This window comes from Gymnoscopelus braueri (assembly GCF_963280865.1).
Source record: "Gymnoscopelus braueri genome assembly, chromosome: 13".
NCBI lineage: Eukaryota > Metazoa > Chordata > Actinopteri > Myctophiformes > Myctophidae > Gymnoscopelus > Gymnoscopelus braueri.
In genome coordinates, this window is record NC_137615.1 from 4692442 (window position 1) to 4717101 (window position 24660).

Sequence of the window (24660 nt, forward strand, 5' to 3'; positions counted from 1 at the left end):
TGTCGCTTCACATTGTGAGCTTGTAGATCTGCTATTTTCACTACTTCTTAAACGTTTTTTTAATTTTTATTCATATTCATTTATTCATTTTATTATGAATTAAATACTTTTGAAAATGTGTTTTTAATTGATGAAAAGTTGTGATTTTGTATTTATTTAAACTATAAACAATATTTTTAAATCACATGTATATATATATATATATATATATATATATATATATATATATATATATATATATATATATATATATATGTATATTTTAATGTAGGACACTTCAAAAGTGGGGGATACATATTTACCTGCGGAACATAAACATTGTCCCGACCCACTGTTTGGGAAACAATGGCCAACAATTGTTTTCATAGACCTGGTTGCTTATTCCCCTTGCCAGATCTGGCAACACTGGTGGAGAAGATCACGTGACACGTCTAGAAGAATGAACGAAGACAGACAACACATGTAAGGAAGTTTAAGAAACATTTAACTTGACATTATTACACCCTGTGTTATAACGAACTGTCCTTTCTCATTGGAATGTAGTCAGCGTTAGCCGTTGGCTAGTTAGTTAGTTAGTTAGTTAGTATCGTGATTCGTGGAAGCTAAGGAACTAGCAGCCTCACCGAGGGACAGAGCGTGAATGTTTGTTTACATCCATTCTTGAAGTTTCTGTCAGATTAGCCATGGATGTCACACCAGTGGCGTTCCCAGAAATTACATTTAGGGCAGGCGAGATTCCCCCCTCCCTCCCCCCTCCGAAGGGGGGGGGGGTACTCGGAGGGAAATCTCGGGGGGAACAAATTAACACAACAACACTACCTGACTACAAAACTGAAAAACGTTAATAAAAACAATAATAAGTATAATCAATGTATGTATTTTTATTAAAAAAAAAGCAGCATTACAGAAAAGGCGAACATGATGTCCTGCACAAATGATTGACTCATTTCAGAATTGCGATTACAACAGTGACAATAACAGCCAAATCAAATAGTTTTCAAGCATGTAGTGATGTCTCAAAACATGAGACGACAGGGCTTGCTGCACTTGAAAATATCTATAAGGATAATTCCTTTTAACAGGACGTTCATGAAAGTCCTTGCGGGCTTGTTTCCAATGAGGGCCTGTGAGCAATTAGGGGTTAAGAGTCTTGCTCAGGGACAAATTTCATTTCATCGACACACATGCTGGCGTGGCCTGGAATCGTACCTGGGGCAACCAGGGCCTCTGGCTCCCTAGGCGGGCTCACTAACCACTCAGCTATGGCCGCTATGGCCGCCCTAAAACTGAATCGTAGTTCAGACCTTCAGTTAAATTTCTCTCAAACGCTAGGAGACACAGACTAGGTGAGAGGTTGTCATTGTACTTCTGCATGTACTTTTTATGCCAGGTGAGTACAGGTGATGGCCCAGAGTAGACCCCCACTCCTGGCACTCCTAGTACCCCATGAAGACAATGACATACATGATTTGCATCACTATAGGCGAGGGTCGCTCTGCTGAATGGATACGGTAGTGATTGACTGCCTGCCCGCGTGAATGACGCCGGCCGCTGTCTGTCAGTCTTTTACTTTATTTTCTAGAGATGGTGAGATTTTAGTTGGGCAGGCGGCCGCCTGCCTTGCCTCTATGGTGGGTACGCCACTGTGTCACACACACGCCGTCATGGATGAACTGTAACCTAGTGTTCGCACTTTCTCCCTTTATGGCCTGTACATCTACATAAACGTTCAGATTTAGAATATGAAGGGTTTACCCCATGACCACGGATGTTACACAATTGTGTACGGGCCCTCAGAAGTACCCGTATCTTCCTATAAAAAAGCATTTTAATCCTATCGTGGCCATTTTCTCATCGAGTTATAACGTATAACAGAGCGCAATACACCTCCCATCCGATAGGGTCTCGTAGTTGAAAGCATAAGCATATTCTCAAACAGAACCCCAGGGGTTCCGGGGTGGGGTTCCAGGGGGTCCCCAGCAAACTCCAAAATAGTGGCTACAGATTTTTATTTTTTTAACGCAAATCTTCTCTTATATAGACACCTGGCACAAAATCTTTTCAGATGGGGGTCTGTGGCCAAATACTATATTATGAATACATTTGAATACCATGTCACTGTTGTTGTATGTGAATGAGTGACTGTCTCTGCTCTGCTCTGCACAGGGAACCAGACCTGCAGACACATGAGAGGAGAGGGAAAGAGGACAATGGAAATATACCTGAGGAAGAAGAGCAGGTGGGCTTTTTAAATAGATGCAAATATAAAATGTATATCAAGCTACACAGTAAAAAATAAATAAAATCAGAATCAGCTTTATTGTCACATCACAGGTTTACAGAAGTAGAACAAAGTGGGTGATATTGGTTTCCGTGCATAGTTCCCAGCGTTATTTCCATAGACAAAAAGAAGGGGAAGAGGGAGGGAGGGAGGGGGCAAGTGGGAAAGGAAATCAAACAAGATTACAAAAAGAAACAACCAAGTTATCTCCATATTTACACATGGTACCTGAGATAAGATATAAGGTGCATAAGCATAGCAGCAGATGTACTGTATACTGTGCATGATATACTTATGGACTAGTTAAGGCTAGAAAAAACAATAAAAATAATCCGCAAGTAGGCCCATGAGGAAGAGCAAAGAAAAATATAAATTAACTGCAATACACTTGATACAACGGCTCGTCATATTCAACACCGACTGTATTATATTAAGTCAATGGAAATGTATATATAACAGGCCTCTTTGTGAGCTGTAGTTAATTGATGAAAAGAAATTACTGTGTGAATTACTGTGCTCAGATTGATGCATAATAATGCTATGATCAGATGTGTTATACTGTTATGTGGTTCTTTCTTCAGGAGGAAGCAGAGACTAAAAGTGTGAAACAAGAAGAGGAGTCCAAACATCACAGCAGCAGTGTCAAACATAAGAAGAAGAACCGCAAGAACAAGAACCACAAACTCATCAAGACTGATCCCTCCCCCTCCTCTGGAAAACCCAGTCTGGACCACAAGGCTTTGCTGGAGGATCTTTGCGGATCCTTGAGGAGGGTCAGTGTAGGAACATCCTCATCACCCAGGGCTGGAAGAAACGGCTCCACGCGGGATTCGGTGGAGGCCAGTAAGACCAGCTCCGAACTCCACAGCCGGAGTAAATCCCAGGACAGGATGACCAAGGATCCTAAGCAAGACAAGACAAGCAAGAGCAGCAAGGATGCAGCTGTGAAGGACAGGAGCGCCCATGGCAGGAGCAGGTCCAAAGACAGACAACGTTCCTGCAGCCCAGACGGCTCCAAAGAGAACATACATGTAATTCCCCAGCCAGCAGGAGAGCAGAGTGGACAGGCAGCCGCTCCGAAAAGCCAGACGACAATCCAAGCCAGGAGAGAGCAGGACACAGCAGGCAGCGTCCAGGTCACTATCTGTTACCAATTGCAACATGTAACAGTAGTGTTGTTTATCTGTCTCATTAGATTATTGTCGACATTGAGAGTGGGGAAAAAAAGGTAAAAAATACCATGAGGGTTTTAGCCCATTTTTTTTATTTGTTTTTGGCCATTCAAAAATAGCAGATCTACAAGCTCATAAATCTGCTATTTTTGAAAAGCCAAAGAAATCTTAAAATGACAGATGCTTACCCGGTCTTAAAGGGTTAACTAACCATTTAGAAACATGCTGCTGCGTTCGTAATGTTTGAACTCCTGCCAGAGCCTCTTCTGGTTCTGAATCAGATTCTGGATTCAGTTAAATAATGTCCGTTAGCAGCCATGCTTTGTTACAGGAGAGTTTTACTAAGGACCATTTAACTGTGGTTACACAAAAACTTTTTTCAAGAACAATTGGTCAAATTAGGTGAACATTCTCTGAAAATAGCAGATCTACAAGTTCACAACGGGTCACATTGTGGTGCGTTGTGAGGCTTGTAGATTGGTTATTTTTGGCAAAGAGATTTGGTGTAGAGGGAAAAGGGAGGGGGCAAAGGATAGACCCTTGGAGGACGCCGGTCAATTAACCCATTAAAACCGTTTTTTTAAGGATTTAGAGCAGTGGTTTAGAACAGTGGTTCTCAAAAATAGCAGATGTACAAGCTCATAGCACGCTGCGAGTTTGTACATCTGCTATTTTTGAAAAGAAATGGAAAAATCTTGAAAGTGTTGGAAACAAATGTAATAATTGAGGACGATTTTAAAAACGCCTTCTAAATCCTGACCTAAGTTTTCTGAAAAACTTCTAATATTTATTCAAACAATTACAACAAATGTATGTTGCTATATACTGTACATAGCAACAGGAACCCCAAAAGGTATAAGTATAGTTACAAATAGGGGCTCCTGCCCAAAATGTGTTAATAATGGGTTAAGTACAGTATATGGTTTAAAGGGCAAGACCACTTTGGTAGAGGTTTGGGTTGTGTATTTACCTTGCCATGATGTAACTCCAAAGGTGGAAGAAATCAAAAACAATTGCTCCATTGATTAGAAATTGATAATTCTAAATTTGCTCCTCATTGACTTACCTTGTACGGTAAAAAAGCTCTAAAACTCACTATTTTAGCACGTAAACGAACACGAACAAAGCCTATTCAGACAATATAGAGCATCACCGAACCCAGTACTGTTTGTTTTTTTAATAAAAATGTTAACTTCCTTCTTATTTTACTATTTGAAGATCCGGATCCGGATCCGCGAATCCAGTCCAGTTCTTAATAAAAATAGCAAAATCAACAGGAAGTTAATATTTTTATAAAAAATCAAAACAGTACTGGGTTTGGTGATGTTCTATATTGTCTGAATCAACTTTGTTTGCGTTTGTTTATGTGCTAAAAGAGTGACTTTGAGAGCTGTTTTACCGTACAAAGTAAATTGTACGGTAAGTAAATGAGGAGCATATTTTGAATTATCAATTTCTAATCAATGGAGCAATTATTTTTTATTTCTTGTCCACTTTTGGAGTTACATCATGGCAAGGTAACTACACAACCCAAACCTCTACCAAAGTGGTCTTGCCCTTTAAGTGGTTCAACCTCAAAGCCAAAATGTAAACCTGTATCCTTCTGTCCCCCTTCCTGCTAGGAGGAGCTCTTGTCCTGGGTGAAACCACTAGAAGGAGACTCAAGACACAAACCTGCCAACGAGGATGACGACAGAGGTAAGGATGAACATTACTCACATGCACAGTTAAGTGTGTTCGTTTATACAGTTTCACATCCTATTCACCGGACTAGCAGCCCTTGCTGGTCAGACAAGGTGCCTGTTCAGTAGGGAGGGGATCTGGGGGAGATGGTGTGAACCTCCGTGTGCTGTGAAAAGTGTCTGGTGACTCAATGTGTATCGGAGGAGGAACCCATTGGTTCCACCGGCTTCGAATGCTATCAATGCATTGAATGGGAGATTATCACGTTTTATCAGACCATTAAATGGGCGAGTATGCGACGAGTAGGCGATATACTGACCTACCCGCTATTTATCAGATCATTCATTGGGCGTAATCAGGAGCTACTGACCTACTCAGAGGCAGAGCAGTCCCCACAACACAATTTACGATTTTGTGCCTATTGGTACATAACTCCAAAGGCGCCTCCGTCATGGTCCGAAAACAAAACTGAACTTTTTAAGTCATCTCCGTCGGTAGGTCAGTATGGTCCTGATAACACCCAATGAATGGTCTGATAAATGGCGGGTAGGTCAGTATGTCGCCTTCTTCGCCCATTCAATGGTCTGATAAAAGGTGATAATGTCCCATTCAATGCATTGATAGCATCCAAATGGGGTGTTGGTTCTCAACGTGGGGTCCAGGGAACCCCAGGGGTCCTTCAGGGGGTTCCAGGGGTTCCAGGGGTTCCCCAGCTAAATTGACCAATTGTTTCCTACTTCCTAACTATAGTTTAGGAATTAGGAACTGAGGAAGAAGTTATATGGCTCAGCCTGCTTATAACTAACCTTTATATGTTACCATCACTTATAATACTTCTACAATACATTCTAATATTTGACAGCTTGTAAGAGCCTAAATGTCTCCACTAGGCCTAATAGCTATTGTTTTGGTACAGCCTATCTTGTTATGGTTCAGTTTGTCCTTCAGGCAGCTACAGTATAACTATGATCTCTGCCCTGTGCTCGAGGCAGAATTGGTCCATCAGTTGTCAGTTGTGTATGGCAAGGTGTGGCAGTTACCTTACCTTGGCTCCCTGGTCAATATTCAAATTGTATTTTAAAAATCACACCCAGTGTGAAGTGGGCGGTGTGGTCACAGTGGTCATCACAGTGATGGAAGTTCACCCAACTTAAAAAAAACCCATAAATGTGCATAGTCCTATTTATTGGGCTATGCACATGTGTCATGTTTCACTAGCCAATCACAGTCCTGAATAGACTGTGATTGGCCAACAGAGGTGGACAAAGTACTCAACCCCAGTACTTGAGTAAGAGTACAGTAGTAGCTCAAGTAGTAAAAGTAGCTCAGTCAAAATGTTACTCAAGTAAGAGTAAGAAAGTAATTGCTTTTAAATATACTTAAGTATTCAAAAGTGCATGCTTTAAAAAATACTTAAAGTACAAGTAAAAGTAAAAGTCCTTTGAAGTCCTCGACTACCTCAAGCTCAAGCACTGTCCCGTCGGCAGTGGCAATGATGTCCTCTGTGTTAAATACCCATACTTTAGTTTTCTTGTTATAGAGCTTGAGGCAGATCTTCCTGCACTCCATTTCTACTGCCAGTAGTTCCCTTACATTCTCTGCTGTGTCTGAGACTCAGGTAATGTCATCTGATAGTCAGTCATTATGATGGGAGTTACTAGCTTATCAATCAATCAATCAAACTGTATTTATAGAGCACATTTTCACACAACCTTAGTTGACCAAAGTGCTGCACAGGTAAAAGAAAAGCAATACATCAAATCAAAGAACAAAAACATGTATAAAAACATATAACATGCATGCATATAGGAGACACAGACATAGAGCGAGATTGTTCATTTACATACACACAGTATGTACACAGAAGGTAGAAAACATTAGATAGGAGTTAAAATAGGAATATTTAGGAGTGGATGTTGTTAAAAGCCAGAGAGAAGGTGAGTTTTTTGTAAGGACTTATAAATGTCGATGAACTTAGCAGATCTGATGTGGGCCACCACAAAAGCGCGATCAGCTTAGTCTTCCTCGGGACCAGTGTGAACCCCAGTGCCTCAAAAGAGAATTATTTTCTCATGAGGAAATAACAGGTAAAATATTTTTTTACCGCGAATATTTTACAAATCCACAGTATCGGCCCGATATCAGGAATTATGACGTCATCCCGATAAAACCGATAAAATTAATTATAGCTCCGATAATATATAATATTTGTTTTGTCAGCTGTGATCTGCATGAACTCTCTCGGTTAGACACCGTTGTGTGGAGAAGTACAACTCTCTCGGTTTGACACCGTTGTATGGAGAAGTATATGCAATCCCCGGCCAGTCGCCCCAAAACACAGTCGCCCTGGGACTAATCCGGCGACCTCGGAACGGCCGCCTCCGCGGGAAAAATGGGGGCGACTATGTTTTGGGGCGAGGCTTCCAGTTACCAACACGAGCCGTAAAAACGAAAATGAAACCCAACTCTAGTTTCTGCAAATCCCCGATGCGCATTGCAAGCTTGACAACGCTGGGATGCATGTCCCGCGGTCTCACCAGGTCATGCACTTAGTTCGTGTTGCTGTCAAATCTAGATATTACAACTTGTGTCAGGTATGTTTATATCACCACCAGTCAGTCAATCAATGCAATTTGAAATGTGAGTTCGCTACCCACGAGCATTAGTGAGTTAGTTAGGAAGGAGGGGAGGAAGGGGGCGAGGACGGCCCGGGAGAGTGATTATGTCGCAGCGCCATTATTTATTATTTTATTATCTTAAAAAACGTTGTGCCTGTAAAAAAAAAAGAAAAAAGAAAAGTTGGATGGGTGTGTTTTGCCAAACTGCTACAGCTGCTTCAACTTCACTTCATCTCCTAGCGAGCCTGTTATCTTAGTCCTGAAAAATAATATCCATTAAGAACGAATTCTTCGTTGTAAACTAGTTTGGTCAGTGAGAGGTGCACGGGAGCAGAAAGACAGTCTTGTCTCATCATCTCTGTTCATTGACAGCGCGGCGTCACGTTACTATAGTACCCCGACACCAGCACTGCACGTGTTGCAGCCTCGTTGTACGAGGTGTCGTGCACCGAAAATGGCAGATCGACAAGCTCACAATGCGTCGCGGACGCAAGGCATTGTGAGCTTGTAGATCTGCTATATCGACACACGACCCGCTGTATAAATCTAGCTTGTATGTACAACTGGCTGCAGTCATAAATCTGCATTATGATTCAAACAGACTGTAACATCCAAATCGTTGGTTCTTGAATTATTTTTAGTTTCAGTGTACCACACTGGCTGCTGTTATAATATCTGCATTACTTTTCAAGAAGAATGTAACAAACACAGTATAAGTTAAATGATGATGTCATGATATACTGTATTTGGTTAGGTCAAAGCTATGTTAAATCCACCTTTGCCCACTACTAGTATTTCTTACCATAAGGTGTGCTAATACTACAGATTCATATACATTTTAAATATATATATTTATGATTTTTAATATATGTATATATATTTGTATTTATCGGTTATCGGTATCGGTCTTGAGAAGCAGGAAGATATCGGTATCGGTTTAAAAAAAACAATATCTTGCACCTCTAAAATCCACGGGACACCACCATTTTGCATGGCCACGTCCTACTCTATCCTACTTTATATACAATAAAATTTACAAAACCGTCCCAGGGGGCAACGAACGGGTCCGCGCCCCATCCCCCCCCCCCGTTGACAAAACCGTCCCGGGGGGCAGCAAACCGGGTCCAAGCACCAGGCACCACGAAGGGTTTGAATTTTTGAGGGACTCATAAAATGTCCCTGGGACTCATTCAAATGACCACCAGTGAGTCCCGGGACTCACTAGATTGAAAACCTAGCAACATCACTGACTTTAAATGTAGTAAAAAAAGAAGGTCCTTTTGCACACCTACTGGGACAGGTGCGTAGGAGCAGGCAGCCAGTGCATGAGACAGGAAATAATGATGATCGCACACACAGTCTTCACTTACAGCAAAAAAGTATTTTATTGCGAGTACAATGTTTCCAACTGACATTCATCAGGTATTTCTGATTAAGGGGTTAAAACTTGGTTGATGTGTGTGTGACTTGTTGTTGAGTACCCTACCCACCCAACATAAATCGGCATCCATGCCTGCAGAGATGGTGGTTGCAGAGAGGCAGGTGTTGTTTGCAAGGCATGTGGTTCTTTGTGACCACATCCTCTGCTCTCATGAGAGCAGAGGATGTTTCATACCTACCCACACGCACGAGAGCAGAAGATGTTTCATATATACCCACACGCACAACCGTTAACTTCACCGTGTCAAAACAAGATGGCGCCGACATGCACAGCGGTGAACTTCACCCTGTCAAAACAAGATGGCAGACAGCCAAGTCGACTTGCTTGGTCTCCACACAAACAACCTTTCATTTCCTATACTGACACATCAGGTCGCAATTCATGTCAGATCCTGTGTCTTGGTGAGACATGACCTTTGACACAATCTAAATGTCTCAATAGAAGAGCAGGGAGACAAAATATAACCACCCCAATTGGATAAGTTATATTGTATTAACACACTCTACCATACAGATTCGACAAAATTACATTTCATTCATTTAAAAAAAGTTACATAGTGCCTCTTTAAGTAGATCTCATAACTCTTGTTTCAGATAAGTAACTCTCTGAAACCACCTGCACTGATGTGGAAGTGTGGAAAGTGTGGAAAAAAGAAACAGCCAACCTAAAAGCTAGTACTTTACAGCCTTCTTAGAAATATACTCGAGTAAAAGTAAAATATTTGTCTCGGAAATGTACTCAAGTAAGAGTAAGAAGTAACAAAAAAATCTAATACTCAAGTAAAGTACAGATCCTCAGAATCTGTACTTAAGTACAGTACTCAAGTACATTTACTCCGTTACTGTCCACCACTGTTGGCCAATCACGGTGCAGGGTTAGGGGGGTACACTGGTGGCCAATCACAGCGCAGGGTTAGGGGGGTGCAATGGGGGTCGATGTCCAAACCTCACATATAGGGGCGGTTTCACCGCCCAAAAAGCACATATTGCTTGTTTAAAATATATATATGTCAGGGGGGGGGGGAGAAGAAGAAAACAAACGACTTCAACAACTTCATTTATTCGAAAAAGGTTGAGAATCAGTCGTCTGCACCCTTCCCAGATCAGTGGAGGGGGTTGGAAGTGACAGGGACGCGTGATTATGAATTCCACCAACGTTATAGGATAGACCCGCCTTACCTATATCTGATTGGCTCCCTGGCAGGCATAGTTTTAATGAGGTTAAGGTTAGGTTTAGGCATAATCTTACTGAGGTTATTGTTAGGGTTAAGGTTAGGTTAAAGACACTGTACGATATTTACCGATATGACCGATAGGGTTAGGGTTAGCGGGCGCGCAATCTTTTTAGCGGTGCCAGCCGCTCTACATTTGACCGTGTCCGTGTGTCCGTCCGTATGTTTGAGCACAGCTAAGAAGTAACACATGCACACACACACACACACACGCGCACACACACACATACACACACACACACACACACTGCACACATGCTCACACGCACACACACGCACACGCGCACACACACACACACACACACACACACACACATACACACACACACACACACACACACACAGTAAAAATACTTAAAAGTTGATAAAAAGAGTAAAAGTACTTAAAAGTTGTAAAAATATGTAAAAAATACTTTAAAGTTAATAAAGTGATTAAAAATACTTTCAAGTAAATACATTGATTTAAGTCAATGTATTTTAAGAGTACTTAAATTGAGTAAAAATACTCAGTAAACATACTCGGTAGTACTTCAAATGAGTAAAAATACTTAAACATGCTTAAAATTAGTATAAATACTTAAAAGTCGATTAAAAAAGTACAAATACTCTTTTAATACCGCCTCAATACCAGTCTGAATGCCAGCGCCCACCAAGCCCCCAGAGTTGCTGAGAAACATTGAAGCTGCCACCCCAGTGGCCAAAGCTGGAACTGCAGGCGGGGAGAAATACATGCACGCGCAAAACATACTGACAGATATTTATATTTATACATATAAATATGTAAACATATTATACATACATACATATGCATTTACATATAAATATGTATCTCGAGTGTATTTAATAAATATCTCGCGTTCAATCCTTGACACACAGGCTGCCGTAGAACGCAAAAAGGACACTAGTGCGCATGCTCATAACTCTATGGGGATACAAAATCGAACCAATAATTCTACTTCCGGCAGGTTTCCGGGTGCTTCAAAACGCCACTGAGCACATTCATTGAAATGATAGCTGGGGGCGGGGCAATCCGCCCTCTAGTTATATTATACCTCTATGGCGCCCACACATCAAATAGATTTGTACCAACTGAATGACAGCACACACTCATCAAACAGAGTAGGCACCGCTTACTCACACTGGGTGTGATTTTTTGGTTATTGGGTGGATATTTTACTTTTTAGGGGTGTTTTGTAACTTTATTTCTGTTAATTCGGTTTATTTACCTTGCCCCTATATATAGCAAGCAAATCGTCACCTATACAATAAACACAGTGAAAGTGCTTTGAAAAGTAGTATAGGCTACTATTATGCACAAACAACAAATACAATTATAGCATTATAATGTCTTTAATGTAATGTCGGCATCGCATCTCCACGGCGGGAGAAAAAAAAGGCAGCTTACTGCGCTGCTGCGCACATAACAGGTGGGCTTTCACTTATGACATCACATAATATACATACTGTATGCACATAACACTCTAGCTAGGTTGACTTCAGTCTAGTACTGTAACTGCAGTCCAGTTGACACAACGAAAACTATACAAAAAAAGTAACACACTGTGCACGATCGCATCGCACCAACAACAACAAATACAATGAATTATGTTGAGCATTATAATCATATAATGACACCATCTCCACGGCTGGAGGAAAAGGGGGGGAAAGACTATGCACCAACAACATAAATACGTTGAGCATTAATTTATAGGCCTAGTGTCTTTTTTTTTGTTTTAATTTTTATCCCGCGATTTTTGTAACCCATTTTTTTCACCCGGTGCCAATTTCCTAAGTGATCCTGGGCGCTACACCAGCCCTACACCAGCACTACACCAGTCCCCCACAGTAGGGAGGCCAGGGCCGAGCTCATGCTTCCTTCAGGCATGAGAGCCAACTGACCTTCTTGTCACCTGACAGGGGGGAGTTTCCCTGGTAGGACGTAGCGCGTGGAAGGAACACGTTATTCCAACCAGTTCCCTTCCCCTCCATCAGGCGCCCCGGCTGTCATGGGGGAGGCGGTATAGCGACCAGGATTACTACATGTTTTTGTGAGGGTATTAACTACCCTAGGAGACACGGGGAGAACATGCAAACTCCACACAGAGTAGGCCCTTTCGCCAACCCCACCTAGGGTATGGGCGCTGATGACGCGGAGGAAGAAGACACACGCGCAGCGCCCACAGCGTCCCCGGCGGGAATCGAACCCAGGACCTTCTAGCTGTGGGGCGACAGCGCTACCGACTGCGCCACTGTGCCTCCTCGTATAGGCCTAGTGTCTTATCACTCATAACATAAGAGTCTTATGTCGCAATCTCCACGGCGGGAGGAAAGGCAGCAGCGTGGTGGGTCTGATTTTAGATTGTGACGTTTTGAGCCACTTCCTTATGTCCAGTCTGGTGGTCTTTTTTCTTCTCTCTCAGATTTGAATTCACGTGCCTGACAAGCACAACAACACACACAGAGGTAATGACGTGACGTCGCACTGGCACTGCTCGCACGGAGGTGTGATCAAGAAGGTGGTCAACTCAAAACAAATCCGACTCGGTGCAGTGGAGTGGCGGTGCCAGTGTTGGAGTGTACCTTTTATTATTGCATTTTCATTAAACTATTAATTATTTGAAACTGTAAATATTTATAATAATCACAAAGAACATATATATTTAACACCCCCAAAAAATATGTCTGTAAAATAAATGTTAATAAAAAAATATATATATATATATTCTGGCCAATCTGAACTGGGGGGGCACAAAGTCTAATCTGGGTGGGCATTGCCCCCCATAGGGCCGACACTGGGCTTGTGTGTGTGTGTGTGTGTGTGTGTGTGTGTGTGTGTGTGTGTGTGTGTGTGTGTGTGTGTGTGTGTGTGTGTGTGTGTGTGTGTGTGTGTGTGTGTGTGTGTGTGTGTGTGTGTGTGTGTGTGTGTGTGTGTGTGTGTGTGTGTGTGTGCGTGCGTGCGTGCGTGAGAAATAAGCAACCAGGTCTATGAAAACAAGCCCAACAAAAGCGACTATAGGCTGCATGAGCACTTTAAACCTATATACAAATAAAATAGCCGATCTACAAGCTCACAACGCGTCGCAGCTATTTACAAAGAAGAAAAAACATTAAGATATAAAGCCAAATAAGCAACTACACTTTGGTAATAAGCTAACAAGCAACTCTCTTATAATAAGCGGACACGGCAACACTGCTTCTGATCTGAATTGCACCCTGGTTGACTTTTGAAACGTTCAGAGAGGGGGGGGGGAGGAGGGAAGAGAGAGAGAGAGAGAGAGAGAGAGAGAGAGAGAGAGAGAGAGAGAGAATTATTTAATGTCAATCATTGGCGTCCTGTCTCGGTCTCGCGCATATATCACAGGAGCCTTTCACGTTTTCGTGAGACGTTTGGAATAAAAACAATTGTATGTATTGGGTCGGGATCACATCATGGTGAAATATCTTGCAATCATTGAACCGCTGTCGCCGACCAATCAATCGTGCGAGAATCACAACGATATATTTAGCCCGATTTCAAGAGAAAAACTTGTGCAATGTGAAATGCTTAATGATCTGTTCACTCGCCGACCATTTCAAATGTCGGGGAGTGTGTAGGGGCCCTTAGGCATAGTTGAAAAAACAAGGATGACATGGCTGAATGGGGTGAAAAATAGAACATACATTTTCAGTCAATATGAGGTCAAATGAATGTTTTGGACCTGCATTCTGCATGTGTCATTTCAGATGAGGTGGAAGTGGGTGGCATAACTGTGTACCACAGGGATACATGGGGACATGGTACTTTTGGTGGCATTGTGTTCAGGTAAGTAATTTTCTTTACTAATAATAATTGTTTATGATAAGAGTTTCATCTACATGCGCCGCTGCTGAATGTTTATGTACATCTTTATTATATGTTTTTAAATGATGGAAGAGTTTTATAAACTAAAGTTATCTTATTTGGCGCTACCAGTACTTAGGTTTCACTGACACTCTTTGATCTTGCAACGTGTTCACGTTACTTCAGCATTTATCTGGTTCTTGTTGTTATCTCTGAACACTCAAACAAATTCCAAATTAACTGTTCAGTTGATTTTGGCAATACATGTTTGAATATTATTTGAACATTTTCTGTTTACAATGGAAGTCTATAGGTCTCAAAGCATACTCTTGCTATAACTTTGTCTATTTACTAACGCCATATCACTTCATATTCAGTCAGTTAACTTTATTACCTGATCTGATCATCTCAGCATATTAAATCATAAGTCATCAATCAACAGGCATCGGGTAGAAGTCAACATTGAGCAAACCAACGCTTTTCAGGATTATCATTTACCGAAGTTGTCATTGCGTCATGCGCGATGGAGTATAAATTAAAGGAGAATTTCGCCCTTGGCGTTTTCCTACCTTGATTTGATGTTATTAAGTCATGATGAGGGGTCCCGGACCCCCAGTTCATATTGAGTGATGTTATGATGCCCCCCGCAGCTCAGAACGGCCGTCTTGATCTAGGCTAAATCTTCTTATTTCCGTCGCTGGAAAATATTTTTTTCTCCTATATATCTGTAGTGTGTGGTCCGTCTGGTGTCACTGCTATGCTATTGCTACACGGGCGGCGCCATTGTTGTTTACAGATCAGTTTTACTGAAATCACGTTGGAAGTCTCGTCTCGCGATACTTCCGCCCTCCAGGCTCCAGAATTGCGTGCGTGGGCATTTGGAAGATCCATCTTAATAATGATCTTGCATGTTTATCCATTATAGATAGATTATAGAATTATGCATGTTTTTTTCTGTTTCCCCATTAAACCTTGTATGTCTGTACTTTCTCCACCAGGGGTGAGTTTGACAGACGTCTGGTGGCAGTCGAGAGAATTCCCCTAGATGAGTCTAGATGTATCGACCAGAAGCTGGACCTGATGAGGGAGGCAGACGACCAACATCACCCCAACATTGTTCGCCTCTTTGTCTCCACTAAGGACCATCAGTTCCACTACATCGCCTTCAGTTCATTTGAAGCAACACTGATTGAGGTACTGCACTACATAACAGATTGACTGACCTCTGTAGAACATTATGTCTGGGTTTAGCAGGCAGGATAAGAGAGAAGTCTGTAAAACCACTTCAAACCTGGTGACAAACAGTGAAGCATCTTATCATTTAGAAATGCACTGGACCACTCTTAACACTTTTTGTCCTTCTTTCACTACAATGGTGCCTTGTGTCTTTTTCCAGTACATAGCCCGGTATGATCATCGAGATTTTCAATCTGATCTAGAGCCAGTGATGGTGCTTCAACAGATCATAGAAGGACTAGATCACCTACACTCTCTAAAAATAGGTAACTATTACTGATTGCAGTACAACAACATGTTGGAATTGTTTATTATTATTTATTGTTCATGTAGAACATCTTCATGCCCAGTGTACGTCTTGGCTTCATATGATTCACTTGATTCTTCCAGTTCACAATGCCATAGAGCACAGAACCCTCCTGGTGTCCACCCCTGATCCCAGCGGTCAGCGGAGGCTCATGATCTCTGGGTTTGAAAAGGCAGAGAAGGTTCCTGTGGGCAGTGAACTCGAGGTCAGTCAGTTGTAATGAATGATCAGAAGCAGAACTATGTGGAGCACAAAATAATAATTTCAACTTATAAAATATGAAATTCTCACAGTGGTACTAGGTCATGACCTTTACCCTTCTTCTCTCTAGTTCCGGTACAAAGATGACATCATGGGAGCGGGAAAGGCATTCGGGTGGGTGGCATCCCCCATCTGTATTGTTGAGGCCGACCCAAGCCGTGGTGAGGACACTTTAATCATGTCCTCCACTTTACACAAAGGAAGTTTATATGGTTTGTGAATCTTTTTTTATTTTATTTTTTCTAGTAATATTAGCAAAACAAAATATTTTATTTCAAAAATGAACATGGACAAATGCAAATGGAACTATACTGTATGAGAAGGATTGTAAAATGGCAATGAAAGTCACTCTGTTATGAGGTGCATCATAGTAGATAGAGACTACCTTGTAATGACCGTCATGCTTGTTTTAACACTGTCCCCTCCAGATGACTTGGCCATGATGCATGTTGCATCGAAGATGAAGTCGATTGAAGTACGAACGCATTCACTAAAGGAACTCCTGAAACTCCCCTTCTTCTGGAAGTCGGAGAAGGTACTAGACTTCTTCCAGGTTAGTGTTCTTCTCAGGTCAAATACACTTATTCTCAAGTAAAGTTCATGGTAATCGGCTGCACATATATATTGTATTTGACATGGATGGATACCGTAGTTTATATTCTCAACGGTACCAAGAGAGGTGTGTTCAGAATAGTGTTTTGGATATGTGATGGTCAGAGTATTGTCCAAATGATTTCAGAACCAGACACTCGAGGACGCTTGGCAGCTGACTGAAAATATTGTCAATGTTTTTATTCAGGAAGTGAGTGACAGACTTCAAAAGGAGCTGCTGGATGGACAAATCATGACACGGCTGGAAAGAGGGCAGCAGGACATTGTCGAGGATGACTGGTTACAGCACATCACAGAGCCTCTACAGACATGTATGGGACCTAACTAACATAGCACACATACTGATATTATCTTCTGTGCTGTGCCATCCTAAATGTTAAGAGCATTATGACCGGAAAGATGGAGGTTTCATACACCAGACTGGCATGAAATAAATCAGGGTGTGGAAGTAAATGAGTAAAACTCACCCCTCCCTCAATATCCACCATTGAAGTACCCTTGAGCAAGGCATATACCATAACCCCAAAACTGCTCCAACAGTAAAAGACCGGAAAGCTCCCCGGTGTGAAAGTGTGTTATTATCCGAGTGTGAAATAGAGCATTTATATTTTGACTTACCCTGGATAAATACTTTTTTAATTGAGCTGAGCTTTAATTTGTTGGACATTGTTTTGTGATTGCTACATCCTGTTGCATCATGAGCAAGTTGATCGAGCTAAGACTCACCCCTGTCGGCTGCAGATGTGCAACTCTGTGCAACTCAAACAATGCATTTTTCAGTGAATCTCTTTGCTACGCCAACATCTTGTGCAGTTGTTTTGTTCTTATTTCTGAAGTTTCTACATATTAGTTACAAGCCTACTGCTCACCACCGCGTTGAAGCGTTGCCTCACACACGCACGCACGCACGCACTTACGCACGCACGCACTTACGCACGCACGCACGCACGCACGCACGCACGCACGCACGCACGCACGCACGCACGCACGCACGCACGCACGCACGCACGCACGCACGCACGCACGCACGCACGCACGCACGCACGCACGCACGCACGCACGCACACACACACACACACACACACACACACACACACACACACACACACACACACACACACACACACACACACACACACACACACACACACACACACACACACACACACACACACACACACACACACACACCCCTACATCATGCTGGTCCCTTTAGTTCGTACTACTTGCATAGACTGACTGATCAGCTGGTTGATGTGCTTTGGCGACATGCTCCAACTACTTTATTCCCAGGCTGATATGTCCAACCCTGTTCAAACATAATTAATGCAAGGAATCAACCATCGCCATCCTTGATCATAGGCCTTCCACTTGGAGCAGGGGTCTTCAACAGGGGGTCCGGGACCCCTAGGGGGTCCTCAGAGTTACTACAGGGGGTCCGCCAAATCTTTGTGTGATATGATTTTTTTTTTTTACATTAACCACTTGAATCCTTTTCTGAGGAGAACATTACCAAAACTAGCAGATCTACAAGCTCCAGCGTACTTTTTGGTGTAGAGGGGGGAAAAAAAAGTTTAATCTGAAACACAAGTTTATACAATATAGAGGGGGTCCCTGCTTCATCTCTTTCTCAGCTAGGGGATCCTTGCCCTGAAAACGTTGAAGACCCTTGTCCTAGAGTGTGGATTTGGCTTTATATCTGTCCTGAATCTGAGAGTAGTAACCAAGCCTGAACCAAACCCAACCATTGTTTATAAACACTAGACAGATGCCCATTGGAACGCATGTCCCTCCCGTTGTTAAATGTAAGCCTAAATTCAAACATTCAAATCTTATTTCCAGAGGTACAAAAGAATAATCATGAAATGCTTTTATTCCCTGACATTTTCATTGTGTGTGTTTTGTGTGATGGTGTTGTGCATTCAACTGTTCAAACCCAGCTTGTGGTTAATACATTGGGTGTGACTTGTCTCGTTGGCAGATCTCCTTCAAGGCAAGCGTGACGGACGCCAGGTCAAAGGTCTTCTCCGTGTGATAAGAAACATGGTAAGACTGTGTCCCCATTGGCAAAGACACTTTACCTGCTTTTAACTCAAATCTTTTGTACATGTGTGTCAGACTGTTATGGTAGGTTACAGGTCATGGGTCATGTAGGTGATTGGTCATACGTTTGGTTGGACACGGAAGAGGGCGTGGCTAATCCTTCCTTTAACTGGATAATACCTGTATGACTTTGTTTGCGTCTGTCTGCCTGTCATTTTGGATCTTCACAGCTAGCCGATGGTCTTTTATTTATTTATTTACAGCCTTGCAGTGTTATCAAGAATCATGAGAATAAATAGGGCTTCAATTGTCACTCACTCATACAGTGACAAGCAGCGAAATGCTGTTGTGACATGGTCTGCAAGACTGTGTACTCAGCAATACACACTAGATAATAAGAATAACAAGAATAGTACTGTACTGTATGCATAAAACACAATAAACTAAAAAGCAGTTATCATATCCAAATGTGTATGCTTGATCTATAATTAAGCCCTAAACGTCATAGGACTTAGGCTGTATTAAGCTGTAGTGTGGCACTTTGAACACCCGTGTTGATACAGACTTGATACAGACAATCTGTTTCTACCGTTCTGTCTCCAACAGAAGCATCATTACTGGGAGCTGCCTGATGAAGTCCAGGAGACGTTGGGTTTTCCCCCTGATGACTTTGTCTCCTATTTCACCTCCCGGTTCCCATTCCTACTGATACACACCTACGAGGCCATGAGCACCTGTTCCCACGAGAGACCCTTCCAGTCTTACTACCCGAGAGATTATAGATGCACTAAATATCCAGTCACCGAAATGACTCAGCAGGACTTTGAAAATATATATTTTTGAGGCAATTGCACTGCAGTGTGGGCATATTTTAACCTCACAAAGAAATACACACAGAAAACCATTTGCAAAAGCTGTTCGGCTGAAATATTGTGAACAATTTGGCATTTTATACATCACGATTCTCTGACAAAAGTAAGTGTCTGCAATGTATGGCACTTGTCTAAGCAGTAGATAGATAAATAGACAGACTGACAGTGAAAGGTTTTCTTTGTTTGCCCTTTTACCCCTTTTTCTCCCCAATTTAGTCATTATGCCAATTAATTCCTCCCACTAACATGTCTGTGTTCTCACTGCTGTTCTATCCTACTGACTCACCTACCAGTGAGGAGCCCCCACCGGGAGGACGTAAAGCCTTCGTCCTACTCCTCCCGCCCAACACTCCCTGCTGACAGGTGCCCCCCCCCCCCCCCCCCCCAGCCCATAGGATTACGTGCAGTGACAATTATCACCCTCCCCGCCCAGCTTCCCTCTCCCGAACACAGACCAATTGTGTTTATGTAGAGACGCTCGACAACGCCGGAGTGAAACAATATCTGACTTAAACAATATCTGAATGGACAGAAATCAGCATAGTTTTCTTAAAGCATCTTGGTATGGAATCGACACTATACTGAAAAAGTTAATCTGAAGCCGTTATTTTAAACCAATTTAATGCCCCTTTTTCCAACCAGGGAGACAGGTTTTTACTGTTAAGCTGATCAGGAGCAAGCTCAACTAAATATCACAACTTGTGTTCAAGATGATCTGAATCCAGTTCACACACCCCAATCCCTGTGAGGTAGTTTGTAGTTAGAAATCTGTAAGTATTGTAAACAGGCTTATTGTATCATGCCTGTTGCAATATGATATAAAATAAAATACATTTATTTTATTTTATATAGTGTTAAATACATTATTAATTTATTCTTTCAAAAAACATGCATAGGAATGTATGCAATCAATCAATCAATCATGTACTTTAAAATACTTAGGTATTTTAAAAAGCTGGTATCCTTACATCTGAATACTTTAAATACTACAGCACTTTAACTCAAGTAGAAATTTGACTTTGTAACTTTCACTTGTAATTGCGTAATATTTGACCAGGAGTATCTATACTTTGACATTGACTTTGAAGTACTGGAGATGAGTACTTTGTCCACCACTGCCTATCGGCCACATACATTACAAATACTTTCCCCTAAAGGACTTGATGATGTTGATTCTGTTACTTAATGTAATGTTATAACTGTTGTCATACCAAAACCTTCCTGCGAGTGTCACTGTGGGGCCTTTTCACCCTTTATCCATTTCTCCCAGCCTTCATAGATTATGGCTTTTAGATGTGCCAGCCTTATTTTTAACTCTATGGTGCCAGCCCCTTGAACTTCTTGCCTTGTGATGAACTACTTTGTATTGTTGTATTTTGTATCATTGAACTATCTTGGGCAATTTATATAAACCAGTTGATGAGTGTTATGTCTTAACAGTTGACTTTCCTTGTGTTTATTTTAGCAATGAGTTAAAAGACTTCCCCAATTTTCAACCTATCTTCATATAATTGGTCCTCACTATTGCTCATGATAAACTGGTAAAAACACAAATCTACTCGGTCTGTCTGTCTCATAGGAGGGCTGTGGACAATTAAGAAACCTGTCTACCAGTGACATCATCGTTAGGGAGTTTTTTTTTCAAACAATATTTCACATTTTGTATTTTAATTTTTATTAACGTAAGAACAATGGCTTCCATCATAGCATGCTAACTTTCCAGGAATAGAAAGTCTGCCGTTTCTTTTAGCTTGGATTCCCCATGATGGCAGCGATGATATGATGGTAGACAGGTTTCTGAACTGTCCACAGCCCTCCTCTGAGACACAGAGTGAATAGACAAAAATTATACTAAGCGTTAGTGAGGACCAATTATATGAAGACAGGTTGAAAATGGGTGAAGTCGTCCTTTAACAGCAGGTCCAGTCTATTATGGCAGCAGACAAGAGGAATACATCACTGGATAATCCCAGACCATTAAATGTCTTTATTGACTAGATGTTAAGTATACAGGTGACTGACGTTTGGATGTCAAGTGTATTTTCATCAGAGTCATGTAGAACAGAGGTTAAGCAGGTTTTTAAAAGGCTGTGAGTAACAAGAGTCAATCCTTTCAATTAGTGAATGTCTGAAGTTGATCAATAATGAGGTGTGAAGTGCAGTATTCTGCATGAGGCGACTTCACTGTGAACGTGTAACAGTATTCAACATTACAAATCATTAAGAGGGTTTCAAAGTGCCTCATGGCAATATAATGGCCTGTCCTATGCATGAAGAAATATCCATATGATACAGTGGATAGGGTTAAGGTCCAGGCAAATCCAGCCCAAATACATGGATGAAATTGATTTAATATAAAATCACAATACATGGAAATAGGAGCCAAGGAAAATCAGGCCAGATACATGGATGAAAAAAAAACATGTGAAAAATAATAGGACAATATAGCAATATTAATAGCATAATGCATTCTACTGAATTAGACATACTGTTGTGAGATGCTTAAAATCAAAGAGCAATATTCTGGTGAGAACATTTGCTGAGAATAGCCGATCTTAGACGTACAAGCTCACAACGTGCCGCACTGCTTTGCGCTGTGAGCCTGTAGATAGGCTATTTTTGGCAAAGAGGTTTTGTAGAGCGAAAAAAGAGCATACCAAGTACAGAGCCAAAGGTACACAAGTGGAGGGCTGTCTGAAACACTGATGCAAAACACTGATGACAGTGCTGTCAAACAAGTCTATGACGCTATCTATGAAATCTATGAAAATGTTTAATCTGCAACATAATTTTATGAGGTCCCTGCTTCATCCCTCTCTCTGAGCTAAGGGGTCATTGTACTAAAACATGTTGAAGACCCCTGCATTAAAAGAACATTCCACTCCATTCATTTAAGAAGTCTAAGTCTATTTTATCTACTACTAGGTGAGAGGCTGGTGGGGTCCTATAGCCCCACCTGTGTGTGTCCTCCCAATCTGCTGTAGCTCCTACAGCTCTGGTTCTCACTGTGTGGTTCCAGGGGGTCCCCAATAATATTAGTTAATTAATATAGCATAAATATCAGTTTCACCACTTAAACCCAACATCATACTTAGGCTATTCTACAGGTCACCATTCTACAAGCTCACAGCACGTCACACAACAAATAATACAGTTTATACACTATTCCCAGTTTAAAAATACAAAACTCCTCAGTCGGGACTTGCTGAGAGGCTTTGCAATTGCATAACAGCTACTACTCACAAATACATTTGTAATAAAGGGGAGAAAAATGCTATATTAAATACTTTAATAACTAAAATTGTCCATAGCTGCTCTCCCTATTGTATTAGAACAAAGGGAGTCATCAGACAATGTGTATGTGTCCATGAAGCTAAACTGGGTCATTCACACATTCCAGAGTGAAGTGGCTGTGAATGGGTGTAAGACTGGTATGGGGGCGGGGCTGCAGCTTTTGGCACCGCCCACACAGCAAGGTCTGCCTGTCATCTTTTACGTCCTCAGAACACACATAAATAGACATGTCTTTGAGTAGTATAGTCACTTACTTCTGTCTGTATCTTCTATCAAGCAAAAATGTCTGGGCGTGGCAAGGGAGGAAAAGGGCTTGGAAAAGGAGGCGCCAAGCGCCATCGCAAAGTGCTTCGTGACAACATCCAGGGAATCACCAAGCCCGCTATCCGTCGTCTGGCTCGCCGTGGCGGCGTGAAGCGTATCTCCGGTCTGATCTACGAGGAGACTCGCGGTGTCCTCAAGGTTTTCCTGGAGAACGTGATCCGTGACGCCGTCACCTACACCGAGCACGCCAAGAGAAAGACCGTGACCGCCATGGATGTTGTCTATGCTCTGAAGAGACAGGGACGCACTCTGTACGGCTTCGGAGGTTAATAATGCTGACTTGATCTACCAACAACCCAAAGGCTCTTTTAAGAGCCGCCCACACTTTCAATACAGAGTGTATTCCTATGAAAGCACTAATAAACAGTCTTTAATTTTACTGCTCAAATATAAGCCTTATTACATTATATCAAATAGAGAGTATCTTCTGGAAGCAAGCTCGCTCTGATAGCCCTGACACATGACTATCATATTATGACAGTCCTGGATGAACTTCAACCTAGTGTTTGCACTTTCTCCCTTTTTGGTCCGTACATCTACATAAACGTTCAGCTTTCAAATATAAAGTTCATTCCTCATTGGCCACGGATGTTACAATAATGTACGGGCCGTCCGAAGTACTTGTATCGTCTGTACTGTCCAATAAAAAGCATTTTAGTCAGATTTATGGCCATTTTCTCCATATTTCCTCCATAGTGCTTTCAATTGCCCTACCGGTTGGTAGGTGTACTGCGCTGATACATTGTATAACTACATTTTAGTTGCTGCCTGGACTAGTAATACAGATTACGGTGTCATGGATAAGACTAAATGTAACACCGTTCACACCAATACTTTCAGCGTGCATAATTATGCGTGGGTGCATTGTACAATAACATCATTGAACGACTTAAGAATTTAAGCGTATTCACGTATATTGTGTTGATGCAATACAAATATTAATAATGTTGTTGCAAATTAATGTGGACTGTAGTATAAGGGGTAGTAAGTATATGAACTCTTTATATAGAAACAGTGGGTGGCTCTTAAAAGAGCCTTTGTGGGGTTTGTTGGATAAATGAATAGGTTTATTTCTTAGCAGCTTTCTCGGTCTTCTTGGGGAGCAGAACAGCCTGGATGTTGGGCAGCACACCGCCCTGAGCGATGGTCACTCCACCCAGCAGCCTGTTGAGCTCCTCGTCGTTGCGGACGGCCAGCTGGAGATGACGGGGGATGATGCGAGACTTCTTGTTGTCACGGGCAGCGTTTCCAGCCAGCTCCAGGATCTCAGCGGTCAGGTACTCGAGAACAGCCGCCAGATAGACCGGAGCGCCGGCACCGACGCGCTGGGCATAGTTTCCTTTACGCAGCAGCCTGTGGACACGACCCACGGGGAACTGGAGCCCGGCACGGGATGAGCGGGTCTTAGCCTTTGTCCTGGACTTTCCACCGGTTTTCCCTCTTCCTGACATTTTGTAGATATATT

At 42.0% G+C, this 24660-nt stretch overlaps 3 protein-coding genes across 3 annotated transcripts; 2 read left to right on the plus strand and 1 right to left on the minus strand.

The window, feature by feature from the left end:
* Positions 1-437: 437 nt before the first annotated feature.
* On the plus strand, positions 438-21002 carry LOC308097834 (serine/threonine-protein kinase/endoribonuclease IRE1-like). The gene is made up of 13 exons (XM_080445919.1): positions 438-462; positions 2167-2239; positions 2863-3417; positions 5076-5151; positions 14150-14228; positions 15245-15440; positions 15643-15748; positions 15873-15994; positions 16121-16262; positions 16479-16603; positions 16850-16973; positions 18644-18708; positions 19312-21002. The coding sequence occupies exons 1-13, from the start codon at positions 440-442 to the stop codon at positions 19546-19548; spliced, it is 1923 nt and encodes a 640-aa protein (XP_080302045.1). The 5' UTR covers positions 438-439; the 3' UTR covers positions 19549-21002.
* A 2151-nt stretch (positions 21003-23153) lies between these two features.
* LOC308097864 (histone H4) lies at positions 23154-23465 on the plus strand (the record flags this gene model as incomplete). The annotated part of the gene is made up of 1 exon (XM_080445963.1): positions 23154-23465. The coding sequence occupies one exon, from the start codon at positions 23154-23156 to the stop codon at positions 23463-23465; it is 312 nt and encodes a 103-aa protein (XP_080302089.1).
* A 797-nt stretch (positions 23466-24262) lies between these two features.
* LOC308097855 (histone H2A-like) lies at positions 24263-24646 on the minus strand (the record flags this gene model as incomplete). Its single annotated transcript, XM_080445954.1, has 1 exon — positions 24263-24646. One exon carries the CDS (start codon positions 24644-24646, stop codon positions 24263-24265), a length of 384 nt encoding a protein of 127 aa, XP_080302080.1.
* Positions 24647-24660: the final 14 nt, after the last annotated feature.